General features: G+C 41.1%; 1 protein-coding gene and 1 long non-coding RNA gene across 3 annotated transcripts in view; one reads left to right on the plus strand and one right to left on the minus strand.

The window, feature by feature from the left end:
- The window catches only part of ube4b (ubiquitination factor E4B), a 73,596-nt gene that overhangs the window by 35,797 nt on the left and 12,307 nt on the right, over positions 1-25,492 (minus strand). Inside the window, exons 2-9 of one of the 2 annotated variants that reach the window (XM_008122520.2) lie at positions 22,564-22,750; positions 18,690-18,825; positions 18,005-18,092; positions 16,387-16,531; positions 12,142-12,370; positions 9,673-10,062; positions 4,521-4,658; positions 843-996 (exon numbers count right to left, since the gene is read on the minus strand). In XM_008122520.2, the coding sequence (XP_008120727.1) occupies positions 843-996; positions 4,521-4,658; positions 9,673-10,062; positions 12,142-12,370; positions 16,387-16,531; positions 18,005-18,092; positions 18,690-18,825; positions 22,564-22,750 (1,467 nt within the window). The remainder of the gene's footprint in view (positions 1-842; positions 997-4,520; positions 4,659-9,672; positions 10,063-12,141; positions 12,371-16,386; positions 16,532-18,004; positions 18,093-18,689; positions 18,826-22,563; positions 22,751-25,492) is intronic. The other variant, XM_008122521.3, reaches the window with a different exon arrangement.
- Positions 996-5,197, plus strand: LOC134294538 (uncharacterized). The gene is made up of 2 exons (XR_010001401.1): positions 996-1,164; positions 3,818-5,197. It is a non-coding gene; the product is annotated as an uncharacterized LOC134294538 (long non-coding RNA).

The following is a 25,492-nucleotide window of genomic DNA, read 5'->3' on the forward strand; positions in this document are numbered from 1 at the left end:
AATAAAATAGAGGGAGCCCAAGCAGCTAAATAATTTTAGATCAAAAACAGGCAACACTTGTAAAGAAGTGTGTTTTTATTTTGATTTATAGATGTCATGTTTAATTTCGTTTTAAAAGTCAGATTTAACTATGTTTAAAAGGATAAGTATTAGTCACCAGTGCGTGGGGGATGGTAACCAGCTCAGCATTCTAAAGTAGGTTGCCATAGTAACGAGGGCAGAGCCAACTACCGTTTGAAGAAAAAGGAGGGAATGTTTTAAAAAAACAGTTTAGTCTGTGATTTTAGTCACAGGGAAGACACTGGTTCCAGGTTAGGGAAACCAGGGGAACTCAGATCTCTAGTGGTGTTTAAGCAAGTTAGGTGACTTGTTTAGGTTTATTTGTAGAGTCTGAGTAGGAAGGGAAAGCAATCCCAGTTAGATCCAAAGTGATCAGTTAATAACTTTGCAACCATTATCTAAGTGCCTTTAAAGAAGTTACTGTAACCACTAAGCTCTGTGCCTGAAATAAACTTGTTTTTGTTCTTCAATATCCAAGTCTCTGTCACCTATATTCAAAACTAAGTAACGCTACCATCTAATGTGAATAAGAATAAGGAAGAATAAAAAAAAAATGCTCTCTGACACATCTCCACAGCACTGTCTGTAGCTTTAAACAATTCTTCCTCTGTGCATGATGGGCAAGCATACAGATGCAGTTGTTTATTCTGCTCCAGTCGTACAAGGTGGAGGATTCTCCTAGTTAGTGCCATTTTGCCAGATTGTCTCACCAGACAGTGAGGAGGAGGAACGGAGGAGCAAAACGTCTCGAGCTAAAGAAAAGCCAATGAACGAGGCACTACCTTTGGCGCTTTCCGCTCTTCAATCCCCACCCGGTCGAAGCACTCAATGAGGTAGTTCAGCATCTCCGTCTCCTTGCACGTCTCGATGGTGAAATGGTCGCTGCACGAGTCGGAGACGCTGCCGCCTCCTCCTCCTCCTCCAGAGCCTCCTCCGCTTTGGAAAGAAAACAACAAGAAGGCGATGAATTCAAGACTCAAAGAGAGACATGCTCAGGAGTCGCACGGAAACCAAGTGTCCATCCATGAAGGGCCGAGGATGTAAGAGAACTCATCACAGAGCAGGGCCAATCCACACAACAAGCGTATTAGTTTCCCTCCTAAGGTCAGTACAGTTCTTACCGCTGGTGTATTCCAAGCTCACGTGTCTCCCTTCCTCCCCATATCCTCACAACCGTTTTGGGAGGTATAGTGGGATTGGTCCAACTTCCCTCTGGGGGTTTCATGCTTCAAGTCCCGGTCTAACACCCTAAAACACATGTGTCAAACTTAAGGCCCACAAGTCAACTCTGGCCCACCATATCATTATGTGTGCCTCCAGAGGCTGGACTACAACTCCTATATTCCTCATCATGAGGCATCAAGTTGTGATACAGGAACATCGGTAGGGTTTGAATTCAGATGTGATGTCTAATATTAAAATGTCCTGTAACCTTTCCCCCATCCCAGAGCCACACGTGTCGTTGGACTACAATTCCCATTATCCCCAGATTATCAAACGTGATGGGAGTTGTCATTCAATGACATATGGGTAGCCTAACTGGGGACCCAAATTAGGTATCTGGGTTCTCATAGAAGTTGAGGAAGCAAGAAGCCACCTTTGCTCTCTTGCTTCAGGTAAGCCTTATCTTAGATTGCACTAGAAAGCTGGGTATGTGCTTGACTCCTGGAGTTTAAGGCTCTCCTGGGGGTACCAGTAAGCTGTGTGAGGGTTTGTTTTGTTTTGAAGTAAAGGCTAGGCACTTCAGCCAGAAGTTGATTGACAGCTTGTTTCCTGTTGTTGGAGGGCCAGCAGTTAAGTGAGTGATTGCTCCCTGTTCCTTTTAATTGACAGTTTCTGGCCAGCAGTTAAGTTGATTGGCTTGCGTGTTCCAATGAAGATGGTAAATATGGAAAGGATTAAAAATGAATTAAGAGGAAGAGACTTTGAGTGGTACAAGTATTTACAATTGGGGAAATGGTCAATTGACTTAAGAAAAAAGTATAATGGGGGTAGGGAATATACAAAAATAGAAAAGATGATAATTCAAAGGGAGACTAAAGAAGAGAATGTAGCATTAAAAGGTACAGTAAGCAATATTTATAAACTACTACTAACGGACGAACAGGAACAAGTTCATTTGAAGGAAATATGGGAAGTAGATTTGGGGGAAAAATTGAATAATCAAGAATGGGGAAGGATATGGAGTATGAGACTATTAAAAAATATGTCCAATAGAATTAAGGAAAATTATTACAAAATGGTATGGAGGTGGTACCTAACTCCCATCAGATTAAATCAGATAGATAAAAAAATACACAAATCTGTGCTGGAGAGGCTGTCAGGAAATAGGGTTATATCTTCATATGTGGTGGTCATGTAAAATTATACAAAAATTTTGGGAAATGATATTTAAAGAAATAAGAGCAATAATAAAAATAGAAATAATGAATACATGTAAATCAGCATTTTTACTTATGCATGATAATATCCTCTCACAAGAGGAGAAAGAATTGGTTTCTAATTTGATAACTGCAGCAAAATTGTTAATAGCAAGACTGGAAATAAAAAAAAGAAATCCAAGAAGAATGGTACAGGGAAATTTGGAACATAGCAATTAATGATAAGCTGACTTGCAATATTAAAATTAAAAAGGGAATATCGAAACAAACAGATTTTTGGAAAATATGGAGAAAGTTTATTGAGTATATTTTTAATGAGGGAAAGGGGTATAAGCCAGCAACAGAGACAATGAAATTTTGGACTTGTGAAACAGTATGAATTGGTTGGTCCTGGTGAAGGTGGGACAAAATAAGGGGAAGGCAAGAGGGGGAAAAGGTATAACAATAATAACGATGATGATAATAATAATAATAATAATAATAATACAACGGGAAAAACTCAGCCGCTATCAAGATCTCAAGATTGAACTTCAAAGACTCTGGCAGAAACCAGTGCAGGTGGTCCCGGTGGTGATCGGCGCATTGGGTGCAGTGCCAAAAGATCTCAGCTGGCATTTGGAAACAATATACATTGACAAAATCACGATCTGCCAACTGCAAAAGGCCACCCGACTGGGGTCTGCACGCATCATCCGAAAATACATCACACAGTCCTAGACACTTGGGAAAGGTTCGACTTGTGATTTTGTGATACGACATCCAGCATATCGATCTTGTTTACTGTGTCATGATAAAATAATAATAAATAAAACATGTATAAGTAGATAAAAGAGTGTCATAGTGTGTGTGTGTGTGTGTGTGTGTGTTTGTGTGTGTATATATATATATATATATATATACACACACACACACACACACACACACACACACACACTATGTATATATATGTAGTAAAGTTGTAATGGAAAAATCTAAAACTGATAAGAAATATGCATAAAGATGTTTTGATTCTGATTTTTCTTTATTGTTGGATTGCATACAATGTGATCTGTCTGGGATACTGTAAAATGAGGAAAGAATGTATACTTATACATTTTGAATTATAAATTAATAATAATAATATTGAAAATAAAACATGTATAGGTAGATGAAGGGTGTGTAGTGGAGAGATGTATAGTGAAGTTGTAATGGAAAAGTTAAAAGACTGATGGGAAATATGCTTGGGGATGTTCTTGATTTTTTTATTATTATTTTTTGCTGTCAGATTGTATGCAGAATGGGGTTGGACTGGATGGCCCGCAGGGTCTCTTCCAACTTTATGATTCTATGAAAAGTTAAAGAGCACTGACCAAAATTATATTTGGCTCTCTTATCAGCCCATAGATTCAACGGCCCTTTGAAGGCAACCATAAAGCAGATGTGAACCTCCATGAAAATGAGTTGGACACTCCTGCCCTAAAAGCCAGAGAGGGAAATCTTTGGACCCTGAGGAGAAGAGCAATGGGGAGGATAAGAGGTATAGACAATAAGTCACATGAGTCAAAGTTGGAGAAGACTGGAGCCACTCTTCAAAAATCTCAAGATTTATCTTATGGAGGAAGGAGATGTCTTGTTCTCTGCATAAGATGAAATCTAATGTTTTAAGTTACCGGAGGATAGTTTCAATGGAACACCAGGAGACAGAGAAAGAGCTTTCACGATGGAACCAAGTCTTCTTCTTTAGATGTTCTTCAAAAAGAGGGATGTTCTACACTGAACCTAGGGGCTCTCTCGCAATTCTAGGACGCTAACTCAATGCGTCAAAAAGAACTAGTTCCAGTGCTATCATTCCGAACACCATTCATTCCACCAGCCTTTTCCCATAACAGCGGAAAATCTCAGCCAGTTCTCCCAGTACAAAAACACAGAAAGGGAAGAAAAGCATGGTTAATGGGGAGAAATGTGAACATGCAGGTTAAGATTGCCTGTGATGATGATGATGATGATGATGCATGTCTTGGAAGGAGCGCAAAGAGGACACAAGTGCGTGTTAGTAGTGGGAGGTGTTTAGAGCATCCACCACACTTTTTGCCAAAATACCTGGACCCAAACTGGACACCAGAAAAATCCTCCTCTTCCTCCTCCTCCTCCTCCTCCTCGTCCTCCTTTTCTTCATCAGAACTGTCCCCAGAGACATCGGAAACGGCAAGGAGGAGGGAGAAAGGGTTCTCGTACAGACTATTGCAACAAAAGCAAAGACGGACTGGTGATTGTGAGAGAGATGAAGGGGAAAAGGAAGCTGGGGAAGAGCAAGGTTCTCATCTTGCCAACTGAATGCTCACTGCAAGCACACGGCACACCAAGAAGACCCGAAAGAAGAACGCCATTAACACAGAAATCAGTTTCAAAGCAGGGAACTTCTCCGGTAGAGACTAGGAGGCAGAGGAGACCTTTTATGGCACAGAAGCTATACTGTTCAAATCATTTTTAAAGATAAATAAGCTATTCTGACAGTGACCTCAAACCCAACTATTTTTAGTCTGAAGGAAGTCAACTCTTCTTCTCCAGCCCTAAAGATTTTTTAACAAGTTTTGTTATTCCTTCTTCAATGGTTCATCATCATCTTGGGTTCATCCTGAGTCATCATCAGCCCCAAAGAACACTTTTTAAAGAAGAAGTGAGCAAATGAAGCTCACCGCTGTCCTCAGAATATCTCCCCCATTTGCTACTACTACCCTGTTTCCCCGATAATAAGACAGGGTCTTATATTAATCTTTGCTCCCAAAGATGCACTAGGTCTTATTTTCAGGGGATGTCTTATTTTTCCATGAAGAAGAGCTCACATTTATTGTTGAACAACAAAATGAACATCTATATATATAAAAGGGTAATGAAATTTCGGCCTAGGACAAAACAACAAAACTGCACATCCCAGAAACACTAAACTTGGCAGCACAATCCCTCATCCACGCCTCTACGTTCATACAACAAAAAGAAAAGAAAAATAAAGTCCTAATTAGAGGGAGAGGAATAATTGTTTTTATCCAATTAGTTTTTATCCAGTTAGAAGGCTAAGCTCCGCCCACTTGGTCTCCTAGCAACACACTCAGCCCAGGGGACAGGCAGAGTTAGGCCTCACTTAGGCCTCTTCCACACTGAGAAGGAAGTGAAGCAGTGTGTATTACCAAAGTCATTATTATTACTATCATTACTAAAAGGTCGCAGGTTTGAATTGAGGGAGCGGAGAGAGCCCCCACTGTTAGCCACAGCTTCTGCCAACCCTAAAGTTCAAAAACATGCAAATGAGAGTAGATGAATAGGTACTGCTCTGGAGGAAAGGTAATGGCGCTCCATGCGGTCATGCCACATGACCTTGGAGGAGTCTAAGGACAACGCCAGCTCTCGGCTTAGAAATGGAGATGAGCACCAACCCCCAGAGTCAGACACGACTAGACTTAATGTCAGGGGAAAACCTTTACCCTTTTCCTTAACTACCACCAATTCCTCAATACTTTATTTCCCATACCACCATACTTCGCCACAGCAACGCGTGGCCGGGCACAGCTAGTTTATTATATACTGTAAAGTAGTTGTCATCTCAAACCAGCATAACCAGACAAACTGTTAATCCTATCAAGAATTTCTTGTTACTACCACTATTTCCATGTACAACAATCTATGGTACCTCTTGCAGTTTAGGTTTCACAAGGTTTCCACACTGATTTCTCTCTATTCTAGTTTGAATGTAGTCATGAATAATATAATATACTATAATAAAATAATAATATGATAATATAATAGAATAATAATATGATATACAATATATTAATGGGATAATATAATAATAGCATATAATAATAACAGAATATGATGATAATAATATGGTATTAATAGGATAATATAATAATGGGATATAATAACAGAATAGCACAATAATATAATAATATAGTAGAGTCTCACTTATCCAACGTAAACAGGCCAGCAGAATGTTGGATAAGCGAATATGTTGGATAATAAGGAGGCATTAAGGAAAAGCCTATTAAACATCAAATTAGGTTATGATTTTACAAATTAAGCACCAAAACATCATGTTAGACAACAAATTTGGCAGAAAAAGTAGTTCAATACGCAGTAATACTATGTAGTAATTACTGTATTTATGAATTTAGCACCAAAATATTATGATATATTGAAAACATTGACTATAAAAATGCACTGGATAATCCAGAACGTTGGATAAGCGAGTGTTGGATAAGTGAGACTCTACTGTACTATTATTACTACTACTTTTATTATTGTTGTTGTTATTATTATTTATATAGGAATCTCTAGGTCCTCCACTATGATTCTATGGCTACCTTTTGCAAGAGGTTGACCATAAAGCAGCATGAGAAGACCTATTGGGGCCGGGCTGTGGCGCAGGCTGGTAAACAGCTGCTGCAATAAATCACTCTGACCATGAGGTCATGAGTTCGAGGCCAGCCCATGGCGGGGTGAGCACCTGTCAATTAAAATTAAAAAAAATATAGCCCCTGCTCATTGCTGACCTAGCAACCCGAAAGATAGTTGCATCTATCAAGTAGGAAATAAGGTACCACTTATAAAAGTGGGGAGGCAAGTTTAACTAATTTACAACGTTGGAATGAGGAAGTGAGGAAGTGCCATCAGAGTGGATGATGAAGCAGCTGCTCCCCCCTGTGGCCAGAATCGAACATCCCCGCAGGAGAAAATTAAATTGCCTCTGCGTCTGTCTGTCTGTTGTCTCTGTCTCGGTTCGATGTGTTTATGGGCATTGAATGTTTGTCCTATATGTACATAATGTGATCCGCCCTGAGTCCCCTTCGGGGTGAGAAAGAAGGGCGGAATATAAATACTGTAAATAAAAAAATAAATAGAATATTTTCATCAAATCTGCAAAAGTCAAACCCACAAATGAGGAGGGTGACAGAACACAGTCTTCTCTTGGGAAGCATCAGGCAGGAGAAATAGCAATCAATGGCATAAAAAAACAAAATGCTATGCCTGAAAACGATAGGTCCACCCAGACACCAAGAACAATTATTGTTAAGCAGTCAATGCTTCTCAAACCTCAAGCAAATAGGGACACCATCGTCCCCCTACCTCCAAACCAAAGTCTATATTGTATTTCTTTAATTCCAAGGCATGCTGCAAATCAGAAGCTCAATCAGTGGCTGAAACCAAATGAGAAACTCCCTCCTGGGCACACAGAAAACTGGGTGACTTCAAAGGCGTTGAACAGACTGTGCTCTGGCACAAGATGCAGAGCAAATCCTAAGAAATGGGGTTACAAAGTGGAGTCCACAACATGCGTGTGTGGAGAATAGCAAACCATAGACCACTTACTCTAATGAAACCTGACACATGCACCATGGAGGACCTTCTCACAGCGACACCACAGGCACTCCAAGTAGCCAGCTTCTGGTCAAAGTAAATCTAGTATAGTTGTTAACTTTGTTTGTTACCCCCCAATTTGCTTCTGACACGATAAATAAAATAAAATTGCAAGACATACTTTTCCCCCTATATATACTGTATTATACTCGAGTATAAGCCGACCCGAATATAAGCTGAGGCACCTAATTTTACAACAAAAAACTGGGATAAATTATTGTCCCGAGTATAAGGTGAGGGTGGGAAATAAAGCAGTTAACTACTGGTAAAATTAAAAATAAAAATAGATACCAATGAAATTACATTAATTGAGGCATCAGTAGGTAAAATAATGTATATATATATATGGATACAGATACACAGGTACATGGATCTATATGTATATAGGATTTGCAAAGTCCTGCAAACATATGAGGGGAAAATTCATATATAAAATTAATGTAGATAGATAGATAGATAGATAGATAGATAGATAGATAGATAGATAGATAGAGATATATAAGTATACTAGCTGTGCCCGGCCACGCGTTGCTGTGGCGAAGTATGGTGGTATGGGAAAGAAAGTATTGAGGAATTGGTGGTAGTTAAGGTAAAGGGTAAAGGTTTTACCTTACATTAAGTCCATTAGAAATGGGTTCTATAGCTGTGTGGAAGGGCCTTGAGTCTACACTGCCATATAATCCAGTTAAAATCAGATAATCTGTATTTTATAGGGAGTGTGGAAGAGGCCTAAGTGAGGCCTAACTCTGCCTGTCCCCTGGGCTGAGTGGGTTGCTAGGAGACCAAGTGGGCGGAGCTTAGCCTTCTAACTGGCAGCAATTAGATAATAATAATAATAATAAAAATTTATTTATACCCCGCCACCATCTCCCCAGCGGGGACTCGGGGCGGCTAACATGGGGCCATGCCCAGAGCAACACAATATAATAAAATATAAAAACAGCATATCATAGCATAATTAAAAGTAATACAATAGATAATAATAAACATCACATCAAGGAATAAAGAAACAGTAAAACAAGAGCAGGCCGCATGAACACAAAGATAAAACCCGGAGTGAGAGGGACAGAAGGGTACTCCAATGTGGACAGGGACATACTCTCCCTCTAATTAGGATTTTATATTTCTTTTCTTTTTGTTGTATGAACGTAGAGGCATGGATGAGGGGTTGTGCTGTCAAGTTTAGTGTTTCTGGGATGTGTAGTTTTGTTGTTTTGTCCTAGGCTGAAATTTCATTACCCTTTTATATATATAGATAGGGAATGCAAATGCATGCGTGAGGTTGATGCCTATATATCTGTAGGAGAGTTTAACAAATATTTCAGGGGGAAATGCTTTTATAAGATTAATGGATATATATTTTTCTCCTTCCTGACTTGCAAAGACATATTTCCCTTTTCAAAACACTCTCTTGTTTCAGAGCAAGGGAGGCTTTGGAAAACACACTGATAAGGGAGGATAAGGGAGAAATCTTAGGGAGGCTTTTTCAGCTCAAAAAAGGGGGGTGAAAAACTTGGCTTATCTTTGAGTATATACCGTATATAAACATCTCTAAAAATGGGGTGCATCTTAGATGCATCTTTTGTATTTTTGTGGTGGTGGTGGTTCTGAAAGTAAGGGGCGTCTCACAATCGACAGTGTCTTACAATTGAAGAAATATGACGTTTCCACAAGAAACCAGAATGCTACAGGATTCAGAAGGTCTCATCTGCAAGTCAGTATATTAATCAGAATCGCCACCGCAAAGGACACCTGATTAAAACGGGAGTTAGTTCCACCAACGTATTTGCAACACGCTAAAGTCACAGCACACATGAAGGCCGCAAACGCTTCACAATACCTAGACGGCGTCCTGCTCAGGAGGGACGAGCGCCTGCCCAGAGCGGCGAAAAGAGGCAGAGCCATAGGGACCGGCCTCATCCGGGGGGAAGCGGCCAGCAATCCTGGAGGGCTTACGGTGGGAGGAGTTGGGGAGCGGGAGAGCATGGAAGTGCTTGCCACCGCGGCCGGAGGAGGAGGAGCCGGCAAGGCCCCAGGGTGAGCCACGGTGTAGGGGCGGTACCTGGGGGAGGAGGGCTGAGCACTCGGAGGGCCGGCCAGAGTGAGGTGAGGGCCGGCCGAAAGAGGGGAAACCGGGGCAGGGCTGGCAGGAACCGCGAGACAGGAGCCAGCCGAAGAAGGCGCGGAGCTTGGGGAAATGAAAACAGGAGCAGGGCTAGTTGCGTAGAGACTGAGAGGTTTGGTGGAAAGAAAAGAAACAGAGAGAGGAGAATCAGCAAAGAGAAAGATGTAAAGACAGAGACAGTAACTCAGGATTTTCCCTTCATCACCATACAGAAGCTCAGACATTACATTAGAGCAGGGGTCCCCAAACTAAGGCCCGGGGGCCGGATGCGGCCCTCCAAGGTAATTTACCTGGCCCCCGCCCTCATTTATAATATAATATTTTATATCAGTTTTAATAATATAATATATTGTATATACATATAATATTGATAATAATATTATCATTTTATACAATACAATACTAACAATAATATCATATAATAATATTAATTATATGTTATATATTACATATAATATTACAGTACAGTGGTATAGTTCAATATAGTATAATGCTAATATTGTGCTATGCTAATAATACAATATATTGTATGCGCATACAGCTGCTCTGAGTTCCCTTCAGGGTGAAAAGGGTGGGATATAAATGTAGTAAATAAATGTAGTAAATGATTTTGGTCTTAAATAAATAATTTTGGACTTAGGCTCGCCCAAAGTCTGAAATGACTTGAAGACACACAACAACAACAACAATCCTAATTAACCTGACTATCTCATTGGCCAGAAGCAGGCCCACACTTCCTATTGAAATCCTGATAGGTTTATGTTGGCTAAAATTATTTTCATTTTTAAATATTGTATTTTTTTCATTGTTATTGTTGTTGTTTTGCACTACAAATAAGATATGTGCAGTGTGCATAGGAATTTGTTTGGGTTTTTTTTTCCCCAAATGATAATTCGGCCCCTCAACAGTCTGAAGGATTGTGGACCGGCCCTCTGCTTTAAAAGTTTGAGGACCCCTGCATTAGAGTTTCACTTATCAAAGATAAACGGGCCAGCAGAACATTGGATAAGTGAAAATCTTGGATAATAAGGAGGGATTAAGAAAAAATCCTATTAAACATAAGGTAAAGGTTTCCCCTGACGTTAAGTCCAGTCGTGTCTGACTCTGGGGGTTGGTGCTCATCTCCATTTCTAAGCCCAAGAGCTGGCGTCATGTGGCCGGCATGACTTCCTGCAGACACTGCAGTCAAGTGTCTTTGAGCCTAATTTTGTGTTGCAATAAACCTTTTGTTAGACTAAGCATTGTGTGTGTGGCTCTTTAAGGCTCCTGTGTCTCGACATCTCCTGTATCCATGTAACAATAATAGAGAATACTCATATTATGTTATACTAAAAATATAATATATTGTGTATATATATATATATTGATAATATCATAATGTAATATAATATAATAATACACTATTGTAATTGTATATTTATATTACATGTAATATTACTAATAATATTGCAATATAGCGGTATAGTACAATATAGTAATATATAACGCTTATATTGTGCTATACTAATAATATAATGAGCCCAGGTGGCGGAGTGTGTAAAAGCACTGAGCTGGAGACCGAAAGGTCCCAGGTTCAAGCCCCGGGAGCGGCGGGAGCGGCCGGTGTTAGCTCCAGCTCCTGCCAACCTAGCAGATTGAAAACATGCCAATGTGAGTAGATCAATACGTACTGTTCCAGCGGGAAGGTAACGGGGCTCCATGCAGTCATGCCAGTGGCCACATGACCTTGGAGATGTCTACAGACACCGGCTTAGTAATGGAGATGAGCACAAACCCCCAGAGTCAGACATGACTGGACTTAACGTCAGGGGAAAACCTTTACCTTTAATAATATAATATATTGTATGTATATATAACTTGTAAGCCGCCTTGAGTCCCCTTCGGGGTGAGAAGGGCGGGATATAAATGCCACAAATAAATAAATAAATAAATTTCCTGTCCAGGAATTTTAAGCATCCCTGCTTTCATAGGAAAGATCAAAAAGTTGTTGTGTACAAAATTTTGGGAAGAGGAGGGTTATAACAGGGAGGTTCTACTGAGTAAACAGTAAAGAGAAGCACAGTTCAGAGAGATGCCTGCTCCCTCCAAGCATCCCATTCTCCATCGCCTTTACCTGGAATTCTGAATTCATGAATGAATAAATAAATAAATATAGACCTCAGGTGGCCCGACATCTGGACTTACCTTGACAAGGAGCTGGAGCCGAAGGAGCCCACGTTGCAGAAGATGGGGCTGGTGCCTGGATTGGAGCCCATGTTGAGAACCAGGCTTCTATCGGGCGACCGGGCCGCGGCCGCAATGGGCTGCGACGTGGCAGTCAAGCTGGCAAAGGGGTTTTCCTCCCTCGCCTGGGTCGACATCATCAGTACTTCCATCAGGATCTGCCCAATCAGATCTTTGAAGTCCGAAAAGACTTGCGGAGAGACAGAGAGAGAAAGCGCATGATGTAAGGGCCTGCTTTTTGGACCGTAATCCCCTCAGAACCCCCCAGAATCAATGCTGCCTGGGAAACTGTCATGAGTGGATTGAATGAAACTGTATGATTTGGCTAAAGGCCTATTAAGGCTTGCCAAGGCTGAATAATAATAATAATAATAATAATAATAATAACAACAACAACAACAACAACAACAACAACTTTATTTTTATACCCCGCCCCATCTCCCCGAAGGGACTCGGGGCGGCTTACATGGGGCCTTGCCCGATAAAACAATCAAATATCAAAACACAGCAATAAAACAGTTATCCAATAAAAACATCAATTACAGTAAAAACAATCGTTAAAATCAGCATAAAACATACAATATTAACACTGGAGACTAATTCATAGAACCCAGGCAAAGTGCAACATATGCCGAAATGGGCCGAAATGGGGAAGGTAATTTCACAGTTGAAATGGACAAAGTGCAATATAGCATTGGCAACACCTCGAGAATGGGGCTATTCTAAAATGGGCAGATAGATCAGTCCGACACCAAATTAAGTATCAAAGGCCTTTTGGAAGAGCCAGGTTTTTAAGCTCCTACGGAAGGAGAGAAGGGTAGGGGCCTGCCTGATCTCTCTAGGGAGCGAGTTCCAAAGCCGGGGGGCCACGACGGAGAAGGCCCTCTCTCTCGTCCCCACCAACCGCGACTGCGAGGGTGGTGGGAGCGAGAGAAGGGCCTCCCCCGACGAGCGAAGAGAACGTGTGGGTTCGTAAGGGGAGATGCGGTCTCTAAGGTAGGTGGGTCCCAAACCGTTTAGGGCTTTGTAGGTGATAACCTGCACCTTGAATTGGGCCCGGAAAGTAAATGGCAGCCAGTGAAGCTCCTTAAACAGAGGCGTTGAACGCGCCCTGTAATTCGCTCCGGTTAGAAGCCTGGCTGCCGATCGCTGTACTAGTTGTAATTTCCGGGCCGTCTTCAAAGGCAGCCGCACGTAGAGCGCATTGCAATAGTCCAGTCTAGAGGTAATTAAGGCATGGACCACCATGGTCAGATCAGACTTCTCGAGGTATGGTCGCAGCTGGCGCACAAGTTTTAGTTGTGCAAAGGCCCTCCTGGCCACGGCCGACACCTGAGCCTCAAGCGTTAGCCCCGAATCCAGGAGGACCCCCAAGCTGCGGACCTGCGCCTTCAGGGGGAGTGCGACCCCGTCAAGCACAGGTTGCCACCCAATACCCCAATCAGATGTACGACTGACCTGGAGGACCTCTGTCTTGTCGGGATTAAGTCTCAGTTTGTTCACCCTCATCCAGGCCAACACAGCGGCCAGACACTGGTCCAGAATCCAAGGGGCTTCCTTGGATTTAGGTGGAAAAGAGTAGTAGAGTTGGGCGTCATCTGCATAGAGATGGCACCGTACTCCAAAACTCCGGATGACCTCTCCCAGCAGTTTCATGTAGATGTTGAAAAGCATGGGGGACAAAATAGAACCTTGCGAGACCCCACAGGTCAATGGCCAGAGGTCTGAGCAGGTGTCCCCCAGCTTCACTAACTGGGAACGACCCACTGGAGTGCAGTACCCCCAAGGCCCATCCCAGAGAGCCACCCCAGAAGGATACCATGGTTGATGGTATCGAAAGCCACTGAGATGTCCAAGAGAACCAGCAGGGTCACACTCCCCCTGTCCAGTTCCCTGCGGAGGTCATCCACCAAGGCGACCAAAGCCATCTCGGTACTGAACCCAGGCCTGAAGCCAGACTGCGATTGGTCCAGAAAATCTGTATTTTCCAAGAATCCCTGGAGCTGAGAGGCAACCACCCGCTCCAAGACCTTGCCCAAGAACGGTAGGTTAGAGATTGGCCTGTAGTTACACGGATTGGTCGGATCCAATGAGGCCTTCTTCAGAATAGGCCTTACCACTGCTTGTTTTAGGCTAGATGGAAATTTGCCCTGCCCCAAAGAGGCATTAATTATTGCCACAAACCAATCAACTAACCCACCACTGGCCTGTTTAAAAGCCAAGATGGGCAGGGATCTAGGGCACAGGTAGTCACCCTCACCGCTCCAAGAATCTTGTCCACATCATCAGGTTGCACAAACTGAAACGAATCCCACAAGATCGAACCTTGAAGACCTTGAAAAGAAATTTGGGACCTGGAAAGCTGCATTATGGAGAAACAAAGGAGGTGAACATTTAATTACCGCATATACTCAAGTATACGCTGACCTGACTATAAGCCGAGGGACCTAATTTTACCAAAACAACTGGGAAAACTTACTGACTTGAGTATAAGCCTAGGGTGGGAAAAGCAGCAGCTACTGGTAAATTTCAAAGTAAAGATACCAATAAAATTATATTGAGGCATCAGTAGGTTAAATGTTTTGAGATATTTACCATATTCGCCTTGAACTTCTACAGATACATTTATTTATTTATTTACATCACTTTTACCCCGCCTTTCTCCCTGAGGGGACTCAAAGCGGCTTACATTGAATAGGAAAAAATTCAATGCAGCGCAGCAGTAGTTGGATTCAGTGGAATGCAGAACAAAGTGACATCCAGAGACTTTGGTAAAACTATATACAAGTTTTACTGTAAGCAGCAATAATCAAGACAAAGAGACTTGCAGACAAACACAGGACTCTCACTCTAGGCAGACAGAAACAGAACTGATGCAATCAGTAATGCATACACACTTGTGTCTGGACACTCCCCAGTTCCAGCCACACATCAAGGTCATCACAGCTTCTCAGTAATTAACTCTTTACAGACTATAGTACACTCTGGATGATGCAATCAGTATGCAATACTGGGAAGACACAAATTTCATTTCAAACCCTATCAATACACAAATCCCACATTAACAATTCCCCCTCTTTAAATGTAATTTTGTCTTCCTAAATATATACATCATCTAAGCACATATGAATCAATTTATTGTACATTCATTACATTCAATTGTTTTCTTAATTCTACATGTTTGTGGATTGGCAAAGGCTTTGTCAGAATATCTGCCACATTGGACTCGGTAGGACAATATTGTAACTTCTCCATATTATCATCAATCATTTGCTTTACTATAGGATATCTAACCACTATATGCTTGGTTCTGTTTTTTAGATTTTCAGTTTCTGTCATGGCGATACAAATCCCACATTAACAAAAACAATGTAAAAACAACCATTCATATAAAACAGATACCATTGCAAAATAAAATCTATCTATATAAAAGGGTAATGAAATTTCGGCCTAGGACAAAACAACAAAACTACACATTGCAGAAACACTAAACTTGGCAGCACAACCCCTCATCCATGCCTCTACCTTCATACAACAAAAAGAAAAGAAAAATAAAGTCCTAATTAGAGGGAGAGGAATAATTGTTTTTATCCAATTGCTGCCAGTTAGAAGGCTAAGCTCCACCCACTTGGTCTCCTAACAACCCACTCAGCCCAGGGGACAGGCAGAGTTAGGCCTCACTTAGGCCTCTTCCACAGATTATCTAATTTGCACTGGATTATATGGCAGTGTAGACTCAAGGCCCTTCCACACAGCTATATAACCCATTTATAATGGACTTAATGTCAGGGGAAAACCTTTACCCTTTACCGTAACTACCACCAATTCCTCAATACTTTTATTTCCCATACCACCATACTTCGCCACAGCAATGCGTGGCCGGGCACAGCTAGTCACATTATATAAAATTTTAAGCATGTCCAAGATTAGAATCAATTCATCCAGAATCCCAATAAATCTTTGTACAGGTCATATAAACCCCACTTGCCTCATTTCCAACAGACCTCACAACCTCTGAAGATGCCTGCCACAGACGTAGGTGAAACATCAGGAGAGAATGCTTCTGAGCCCAAAAAACTCACAGCAACCTTATTTGTGGCATAGTTGTTTGAAGCGTTCCACAATCAAGGCCTATGGGTTGCTCTGTAAAGGCTCTTTTTCTATATTCAGCTCACTTTCTCAGCCCACAGTGCTTGGGTTTCTTACCATCTTTTGGGTTCTGCTTAAACTGCTCCGAAAGCGAAGTGAGGAAAATGACGTCTCTGTCCCTGTCCTTCCAAGAGACCCGGAAGATCTTGCAGACGAGCTGTAAGGCTTGTTCCTCCGAGATTTCAGATCCCGAAGGAGGTTCCTTTAACGCAGGAAAAAGTAGAGGGAAACGATTGAATTGTTTGCTTTGTCCACCCAAATCCAACCTAAGTATTATGCACTGCAAAGCCCATCATCCCTTGGAGGTACAGCTCACCAATAATGGGGGAGACTGACATTTACTACTGGGTTTCTAAGGCTGGATCTATATATCCCATATCTGCTCCCAGATTATCTGTTTATCTGGCAGTGTAGATGCATATAATCCAGTTCAAAGCAGATAATCTGGGATCAGATCCTGGAATATAGGGTAGTGTAGATCCAGCCGTAGTCGTTTAACTATTTCTTTTAAGACAGTGCATAGATATAAGACCAAAAGTAGGGGAAATCATTTGCATTGGGCTAGAGATGCAACCAAAATATTTTTCCTCTTCAAACTACAAATTATTCATTTTACGATTCCCAATATTAGCATCTAATAATAATAATAATAATAACTTTATTTATATACTGCTCCATTTCCTTAAGAGGACTCAGGGCGATTTCCAACAAGTGTACAAAAACATTCAATTGTCAGAAACATCATACAACAATTTGTGTTTACATTGTTGTTTATTTTGTGCAATTATGTCATTGGGCTCTGCCCGATGTAAGCTGCCCTGAGCCACCGCGGGGAGATGGTGGCGGCATATAAATAAAGTATTATTATTATTATAACTTCCAACAAGTGTACAAAAACATTCAATTGTCGGAAACATCATACAACAACTTGTGTTTATGTTGTTGTTTATTTTGTGCAATTATGTCGTCGGGCTCCACCCGATGTAAGCTGGCCTGAGTCACCGCGGGGAGATGGTGGCGGCATATAAATAAAGTATTATTATTATTATAACTTCCAACAAGTGTACAAAAACATTCAATTGTCAGAAACATCATACAACAACTTGTGTTTATGTTGTTGTTTATTTTGTGCAATTACGTCATCGGGCTCTACCCCGCTGCCCTGAGTTACCTCGGGGAGATGGTGGCGGTATATAAATAAAGTATTATTATTATTATAACTTAAACATAGTAAACAAATAAAACAACATCATTGGAACAGAGCCAAAACAATTATATTAAATTGGACACAGTTACATATCCAAATGCACACAGGCCTGGTTTAGAGAGGATTGGCCCAGGATTCTGGGAATTCTGGAAATCTTGCCTTGGAAATGTGTGCGTTTATAAGGCTGATGGTGTATTTTGCGGGGAAACTAGTTAAGGATTTTCCCCTGACATTAAGACTAATTGTGTCCAACTCTGGGGGTTGGTGCTCATCTCTATTTCTCAGCCAAAGAGCCGGCATTGTCCATAGACGCCTCTAAGGTCATGTGGCTGGCATGACCCAAAACCCTATGTGCTTTTTAAAAATATCAACAGGTGAAATGTATAAATAAATATATACAAACACACTTTGGTCAATATAATTTAACACTCCTTCTACCATATACATATTCTAATTTATCTCACCCACCTTATCAGTAAGGCTCCTTTTCTCTCTTCGGTCATTCTCATCGACCTCCATGTTTTCGATTCCCGAATCTACATCCACCTGGGACATACTGTGAAAAATACAATAGAGAATCTCTGGACACTTTCAAGGGGTTGTCTTATACAAATTGCTCACTTTCTTAATTCTCTTCCTCTAAAATGAATCATAAAGACAGATTAAATAAGCCCATTAAAAAGATAAAGGTTTCTCCTGACGTTAAGTCCAGCCGTGACCGACTCTGGGGGTTGGTGTTCATCTAAGCCGAAGAGCCGGCGTTGTCCATAGACATCTCCAAGGTCATGTGGCCGGCATGGAGCGCCGTTACCTTCCTGCCGAAGCAGTACCTATTGCTCTACTCACATTTGCATGTTTTCGAACTGCTAGGTTGGCAGGAGCTGGGGCTAACAGCGGGCGCTCATTCCGCTCCCGGGATTTGAACCTGGGACCTTTTGGTCCGCAATTTCAGCAGCTCAGGGCTTTAACACACTGTGCCACCAGGGGCCCACAAATAGCCCATGAGTCTTAAAGAAATAGTGGAGACAGATAAATTTTTCTCTCTACTCAACAAGTTATACACAGAATCAAAAGTCCAAACTTGTATTCATAATATACAACTAACAAGTTTACCTCTTGCTTTGAACCAGAGACCAGAAAGAGTTCTGTTTACCTTTTCTCGCAAGATACGCTGTCAATGTCCATGCTTTGCGACCGGGAGAGAGACTGAGACTGTGTTTCAAGGCTGTTTGATGGAGAACTACTGAGAGAACTGACGCCTTCACTGCTCTGGCTTCGGTGGGCGACACCTTTGGAAAAGACAACAAAAAGACAGAATATATTTTTCTTCTGCATATCCTTCCCACACACAGCAGAAGATACAGGATACAGATATCCTACAGAAGTAGGATATAATATATTATCTGATTTCATTTTCTAAATATTCTCCATTGATGTGATTGTATCTTTTGCAAGAGGGGTAAGTAGTGGCAATCGTAAACCTTAAAGCAAACTAGTCTGATAACTGCCATAATAATTCTATCTTCAGAATAAATAAATATGCTTGTATCTTAGTTTTATTACTAATGCTTAATACTGTTTTAATATTTGCATATTTGTATATTTTAAATTATATTGTAATGTTTTTAATGTTAGCTACTTTGAGTCTCCTTATGGAGAGAGTAAGTGGGATATAAATGATGATGATAAGAAGAAGAAGAAGAAGAAGAAGAAGAAGAAGAAGAAGAAGAAGAAGAAGAAGAAGAAGAAGAAGAAGAACATGCCCTGGCAGAATATGTAAAGCAAAGTGAAGAACCTGCTTTGATTGAAGTCAAAAATCAGAAACTCCTCAAAGCACAGCAGACAAAAAACCAGTACAAGAAAACCGCACTACAAACTAGAGCTGACAGCTGGCACAACAAAACATTGCATGGAAAGTTCCTTGACAAAATTGAAGGAAAAACTGATAAGGAGAAGACCTGGCTCTGGCTCACGAATGGGACCCTGAAGAAGGAGACAGAAGGCCTGATCCTTGCAGCCCAGGAGCAAGACATCAGGACAAAGGCAATTCAGGCCAAGATCGAAAAATCTGCTGATGACCCAAAATGCAGACTGTGCAAGGAAACCGACGAAACCATTGATCATATCCTCAGCTGCTGTAACGACTCTGAGTGCCGTGCCAAAAGATCTCAGCCGGCATTTGGAAACAATAGACATTGACAAAATTACGATCTGCCAGTTGCAAAAGGCCACCCTGCTGGGATCTGCGCGCATCATCCGAAAATACATCACACAGTCCTAGACACTTGGGAAGTGTTCGACTTGTGATTTTGTGATACAAAATCCAGCATGTCTATCTTGTTTGCTGTGTCATAATAATATAATAATAATAACACAAGAGAATGCTACAACATGAAGGCAAAACACAGGAAGGAGAGAGGAAGGGTGAAGGATTTAAGGAAAATGGAGGAAGCAAAGCAAGGTCCACAAAGAAAATGCAACCACAGACAACGTCGGGTATATACACTAGTCTATACACATAATAAAAGTGAAAATCTGTATGTGTATATGTGGCAGAAGTGTCCGCTTACACAGACAGCCTGCCACCTTCACAAACTGCTTTTTCACAGTGCTGAGGAACCACCAAAGCCCTCCCTCCACTGACATTGCAGGTTACAGCGAGCGCCACATCCCAGTGTTCCTTTCTCTCTCCACTTGTGTGGAATTTGCATGACCCCGCCCACTGCCTCTCCCATAACTCTTTCCTATGTCACCCAGCAACTGAACATACTAGAGAGAGAGGTTTGAGGATAATTCACCATGATTTAGTGTAGGGACTGGGATGTACAGTTCACCAGAAATCTAAGAGGACTCTGAACCCTACCAACAATAGGCCTGGAACTAACGGCACACAGACCCAACATTGCCAACTATGCATACAAGTGGGGTTTGGGAGTGATTGTCCTTGACATCTGGGAGATGTAGTTCCCCAATATCCAGAGACCACTGAACACAGCTGATGACAGATCTGGAACAAACCTGGCACACAGACTGAACATAGCCAACTGTGCATACAGGCCTGGTTTGGGGAGAACTGAACCAGAATTCTGGGAATTGTAGTTCACCCACTGTGATGTCTCATGGGCCTTGTAGTCCCGTTCCTAGTGCTATTGAGGCAGACGAGGAGGAAAACATGGGATTTCCACCGGTTCAGTTTGAAACGGAGCCTCTCCACCTGGAGGATGTTTGTCCTCAGGAAGTTACCCAAACAAGCTTTGGGCAGAATTCTCCCCCGTTTTCCCGAAAGGACAATTATAATAGAGATAGAGGAGTCAGGGAGGCTAATCGCCGGAGTCTCAGAATCGCTGCCAAACAACTAGCTGATTAAGTCTGCTTCCCTTGGGAAATTCTAAGGAGTCATGCATCTGGACAGAGTTGGGTTTCACTTCTTGTTCTCCAGGGAAAGTGTTCTGTTGGCGGGAAAACAAGACCCTATATAGGGGTTTTGCCGCAAGGGGAACCTTGCGGAGTCAATTGATCAACCTGAGAGAGAGATCGTGTATTCCTTGTTCCCTGCTTCCCGGATCTAGTTCCAAGTCTTGCCTTGTCTCACGTTTTGCCACGGACCTTGTTTCATGCTTCAAGTTGCCACGTTTCAAGTCTTTGATCCAGCCAAGAATCAAGCTCATGATCCAGCCTTGTTGTCAAGCTTCAATGGACTAAAAGACCTTGTCATCTCCCCACACTATTGCTTGGCAAAGTGTGTGTTTCGGTTAATGGATTATAACTTTGGACTCTAATATCTTATATTGGACAATATTTTCCTGGACTATATTTGGCCTTTCCTGAAAGGTCTGCTTCTGAACTATATTCTACACTTGTTTTTATTGACTTTATATATTTCTTTAATAAAGATATTAGATAGAATCTGGTCTCTGCGCATGGTTATTGGTGCTCTGCAGCCTGGGTCCTGACACCCACATCCTTGTGTATTTTCTAATGGGAGCATGCGTAGAAGACGAAATCAAAGACTGGTTTTTATAATAGACTAGCTGTTCCCGGGGACGCGTTGCTGTGGCGAAGTATGGTGGTATGGGAAATAAAGTACTGAGGTGGTAGTTAAGGTAAGGGGTAAAGGTGTATATTTTCTTTTACTGTGTTGTTTAATGTGCTATGATTTGTTGTTCTATTATATTTTGTTATGGTGTATTGTTCTGGGCATGGCCCCATGTAAGCCGCTCCGAGTCCCCGTTGGGGAGATGGTGGCGGAGTATAAATAAAGTTTATTATTATTATTATTTATTAAAGGTGCCGGCCTGTTTATGTTGGATAAGTGAGACTCTACTGTATCTTTATAATCTTATATTATCTGCTTAGAACTGGATTATATGAGGCCCCTTTTACACAGCTGTATAAAATGCACACTGAAGTGGATTATATGGCAGTGTGAAGTCAAGATAATCCAGTTCAAAGCAGATAATATAAGATTATAAATGGGTTATATAGCTGTGTGGAAGGGCTTTGAGTCTACACTGCCATATAATCCAATTCAAATCTGATAATCTGTATTTTATAGGCAGTGTGGAAGAGGCCTAAGTGAGGCCTAACTCTGCCTGTCCCCTGGGCTGAGTAGGTTGCTAGGAGACCAAGTGGGCGGAGCTTAGCCTTCTAACTGGCAGCAATTGGATAAAAACAATTATTCCTCTCCCTCTAATTAGGACTTTATTTTTCTTTTCTTTTTGTTGTATCAACCCAGAGGCGTGGATGAGGGGTTGTGCTATCAATTTTTGAGATTGTGGGGTGTTTTGTCCGCTGCCGTGATTCCATCACTCTTTTATATATATAGATAGATAGTGTTACTAATTAACTAAATGATATTCCCAGGCACCAATGGGAATCCAAGCCATTTTTAAATAAACACAGGCGTGCATAAATGCTACTCCATGCTCAAGACAAAAGACATTCTGTATATCCATTCAAGAACCATGTATTTGGGATTGTTCTAGTCCTGTTTTAAACATTTTTCTACAGCTGATTTTATTTCCTACCTGATGCACCAATGGGCGAGGTAGCGGGGGTCATGGGGTGGACATTCAGCCCAAGGCTCTGGGGCGCCACAGGGGGTGGGGCGGCTACGGGTGGCCCCGGCGGGTTCTCTCTCTGCGGAGACGTCAGTGGGGTGGTGGGCTGGGAAGACGGCCCGCCAGCAAGCCGAGCAAGGCGCCGTCGCCGGATCTGGAAAACAACCAAACAAACCCAGGAGTCAAACCCATCGGTTCTGTGAGTTTTAGGACCTGCACTGAATCAGGAGAAGCAAAGCAATATTAAGATATCAAGTCAAGTCAAACACAAACAGTCAGGGTAACTACTTAGAAAATGAAAAAAAATTAAAAACACTTACCATATATACTCGAGTATAAGCTGACACGAATATAAACCGAGGCACCAAATTTTACCACCAAAAAAAACTGGGAAAACACTGTCTCAAGTATAAGCCGAGGGGTAAATTTCAGAAATAAAAATAGATACCAATAAAATTACATTAATTGAGGCATCAGTAGGTTAAATGTTTTTGAATATTTACATCAAGCTCAAATTTAAGATAAGACTGTCCAGCTCTGATTAAATCATTATTCTCATCTTCTTCAATGTAAATGTGCTTATGTATCCTTTTAATAACAATAGAGTAAAATAATACATGTAATAATAATAATAAAAGTAATAATAATAATAAATACAGGAAAATAATACATGTAATAATAAGATCAGAGTGAAATAATAAATGTATTAATAATATTAATAGAGTAAAATAAATGTAATACAATAGAGTCTCACTTATCCAAGATAAACGGGCTGGCAGAAGTTTGGATAAGCGAATATGTTGGATTATAAGGAGAGATTAAGGAAAAGCCTATTAAACATCAAATTAGGTTATGATTTTACAAATTAAGCACCAAAACATCATGTTCTACAACAAATTTGTCAGAAAATGTAGTTTAATATGTAGTAATGTTATGTTGTAATTACTATATTTACAAATTTAGCACCAAAATATCACGATATATTGAAAACAATGACTACAAAAATGGCTTGGATAATCCAGAGGCTTGGATAAGTGAGACTCTACTGTAATAATAAGATCAGAGTGAAATAATAAATGTATTAATAATATTAATAGAGTAAAATAAATGTAATACAGTAAAGTCTCACTTATCCAAGCTAAACGGGCCGGCAGAAGCTTGGATAAGCGAATATGTTGGATTATAAGGAGAGATTAAGGAAAAGCCTATTAAACATCAAATTAGGTTATGATTTTACAAATTAAGCACCAAAACATCATGTTCTACAACAAATTTGTCAGAAAATGTAGTTTAATATGTAGTAATGTTATGTTGTAATTACTATATTTACAAATTTAGCACCAAAATATCACGATATATTGAAAACAATGACTACAAAAATGGCTTGGATAATCTAGAGGCTTGGATAAGCGAGGCTTGGATAAGTGAGACTCTACTGTATTAGCAACAATGATAGAGAAAAATAATAAATGTACCATATATTCTCGAGTATAAGCTGACCCAAATATAAGCCAACCAGGACCCTCACCCGAGTATAAGCTGAGGGAGGCTTTTTCAGTCTTTAAAAAAGGTCTGAAAAACTAGGCTTATACTCAAGCATATACAGTAATAAAAAATCAGTAACTGTACTCAGCTTCTTCTGACTCCTTCAGTAGTAATCTAACTTCAACACCAGATGCTGGGATCTGTAGTCTGACAATATTTGGAGGGCTTACCTCTATATATTGAAGGGTGTTTCAAAGAATAGGAAGGCAACAATTCCTAAAGGGGCCCGGGCTGTGGCGCAGGCTGTTGAGCAGCAATGCTGCTGCCAGCTGCAACAAATCACTCTGACCAAGAGGTCATGAGTTCGAGGCCAGCTCGGAGCCCCGCGTTTGTCTTGTCTTTGTTCTATGTTAAGGCATTGAATGTTTGCCTTATATGTGTAATGTGATCCGCTCTGAGTCCCCTTCGAGGTGAGAAAGAAGGGCGGAATATAAATACTGTAAATAGATAAATAAATAAAGGTCTCCAGTCTTGTGGTTCGATATTCTGGATACACTGGGCCCAATTCCCACAATACATTGAGGTAGGCCTCCCAAGCTACAACTCCCAGCATCTCTCAGCACTGACTACACTGCCAAGGACGACAGTCCAACAATCCCTGGAAAGTGGCATTCTTCCCAACTATGTATTGTAACTCACCAGGCCCATTTTAAAGGCATTTGTGGCACTTTCCTTCTTCTATGCTTTCATTTGAAATTACTGAAAACGCGACACTCTTTGCCATCAAGGGTAAGTCAGCAAACTCTCATATTCTAGCACTTTCCCACCTGAACTTCAATTATTTTCCCAGGAAGTTCCCAAAGGACATTTTCTTGGAAGCTGATATACATCACTGGGATGGTGTTGATTCCTCTGCTCAGATGGGGAACTATAATTAGAAGCGGGGCAAGGTTCTCCCCATCGCCTTGAACCGCATTCCCAGAACACTATCCTCAGTCTTTCTCTGATCCTTTTTGCTAGCTTGTTTATACAAACCAGGAATTCACCTTTGCCAAATGGTCATTACACCTCAATGCCAGATAATTAACTTTTAACAACTTTTAAGCTCCAACTCCAAATCCATTGCTTGTGAAACTGCAATGGACTAAAATAACACAGCATTTTGAGAAGGTCACTGAAATGCAAATAGGAAACAAATGAGCAAAGACACATTCATTATATGCACACAGTTCTTTCTGAACCGATGTTTGTTTGCGATATCTGGGTTTTCAAGACATAGTTATAAATCTCCAATTTGTTTCTATTCCGATGTCTAAGCTGATATCGATAGCCTTATGTTATGTGACCAGGACCAAAAGGAGTTGTTAAAATACGTAAGGGCAAATTGTAGGGGTGATACGGAAACGTAATA

This window comes from Anolis carolinensis, unplaced genomic scaffold (assembly GCF_035594765.1).
Source record: "Anolis carolinensis isolate JA03-04 unplaced genomic scaffold, rAnoCar3.1.pri scaffold_15, whole genome shotgun sequence".
Classification (NCBI taxonomy): domain Eukaryota; kingdom Metazoa; phylum Chordata; class Lepidosauria; order Squamata; family Dactyloidae; genus Anolis; species Anolis carolinensis.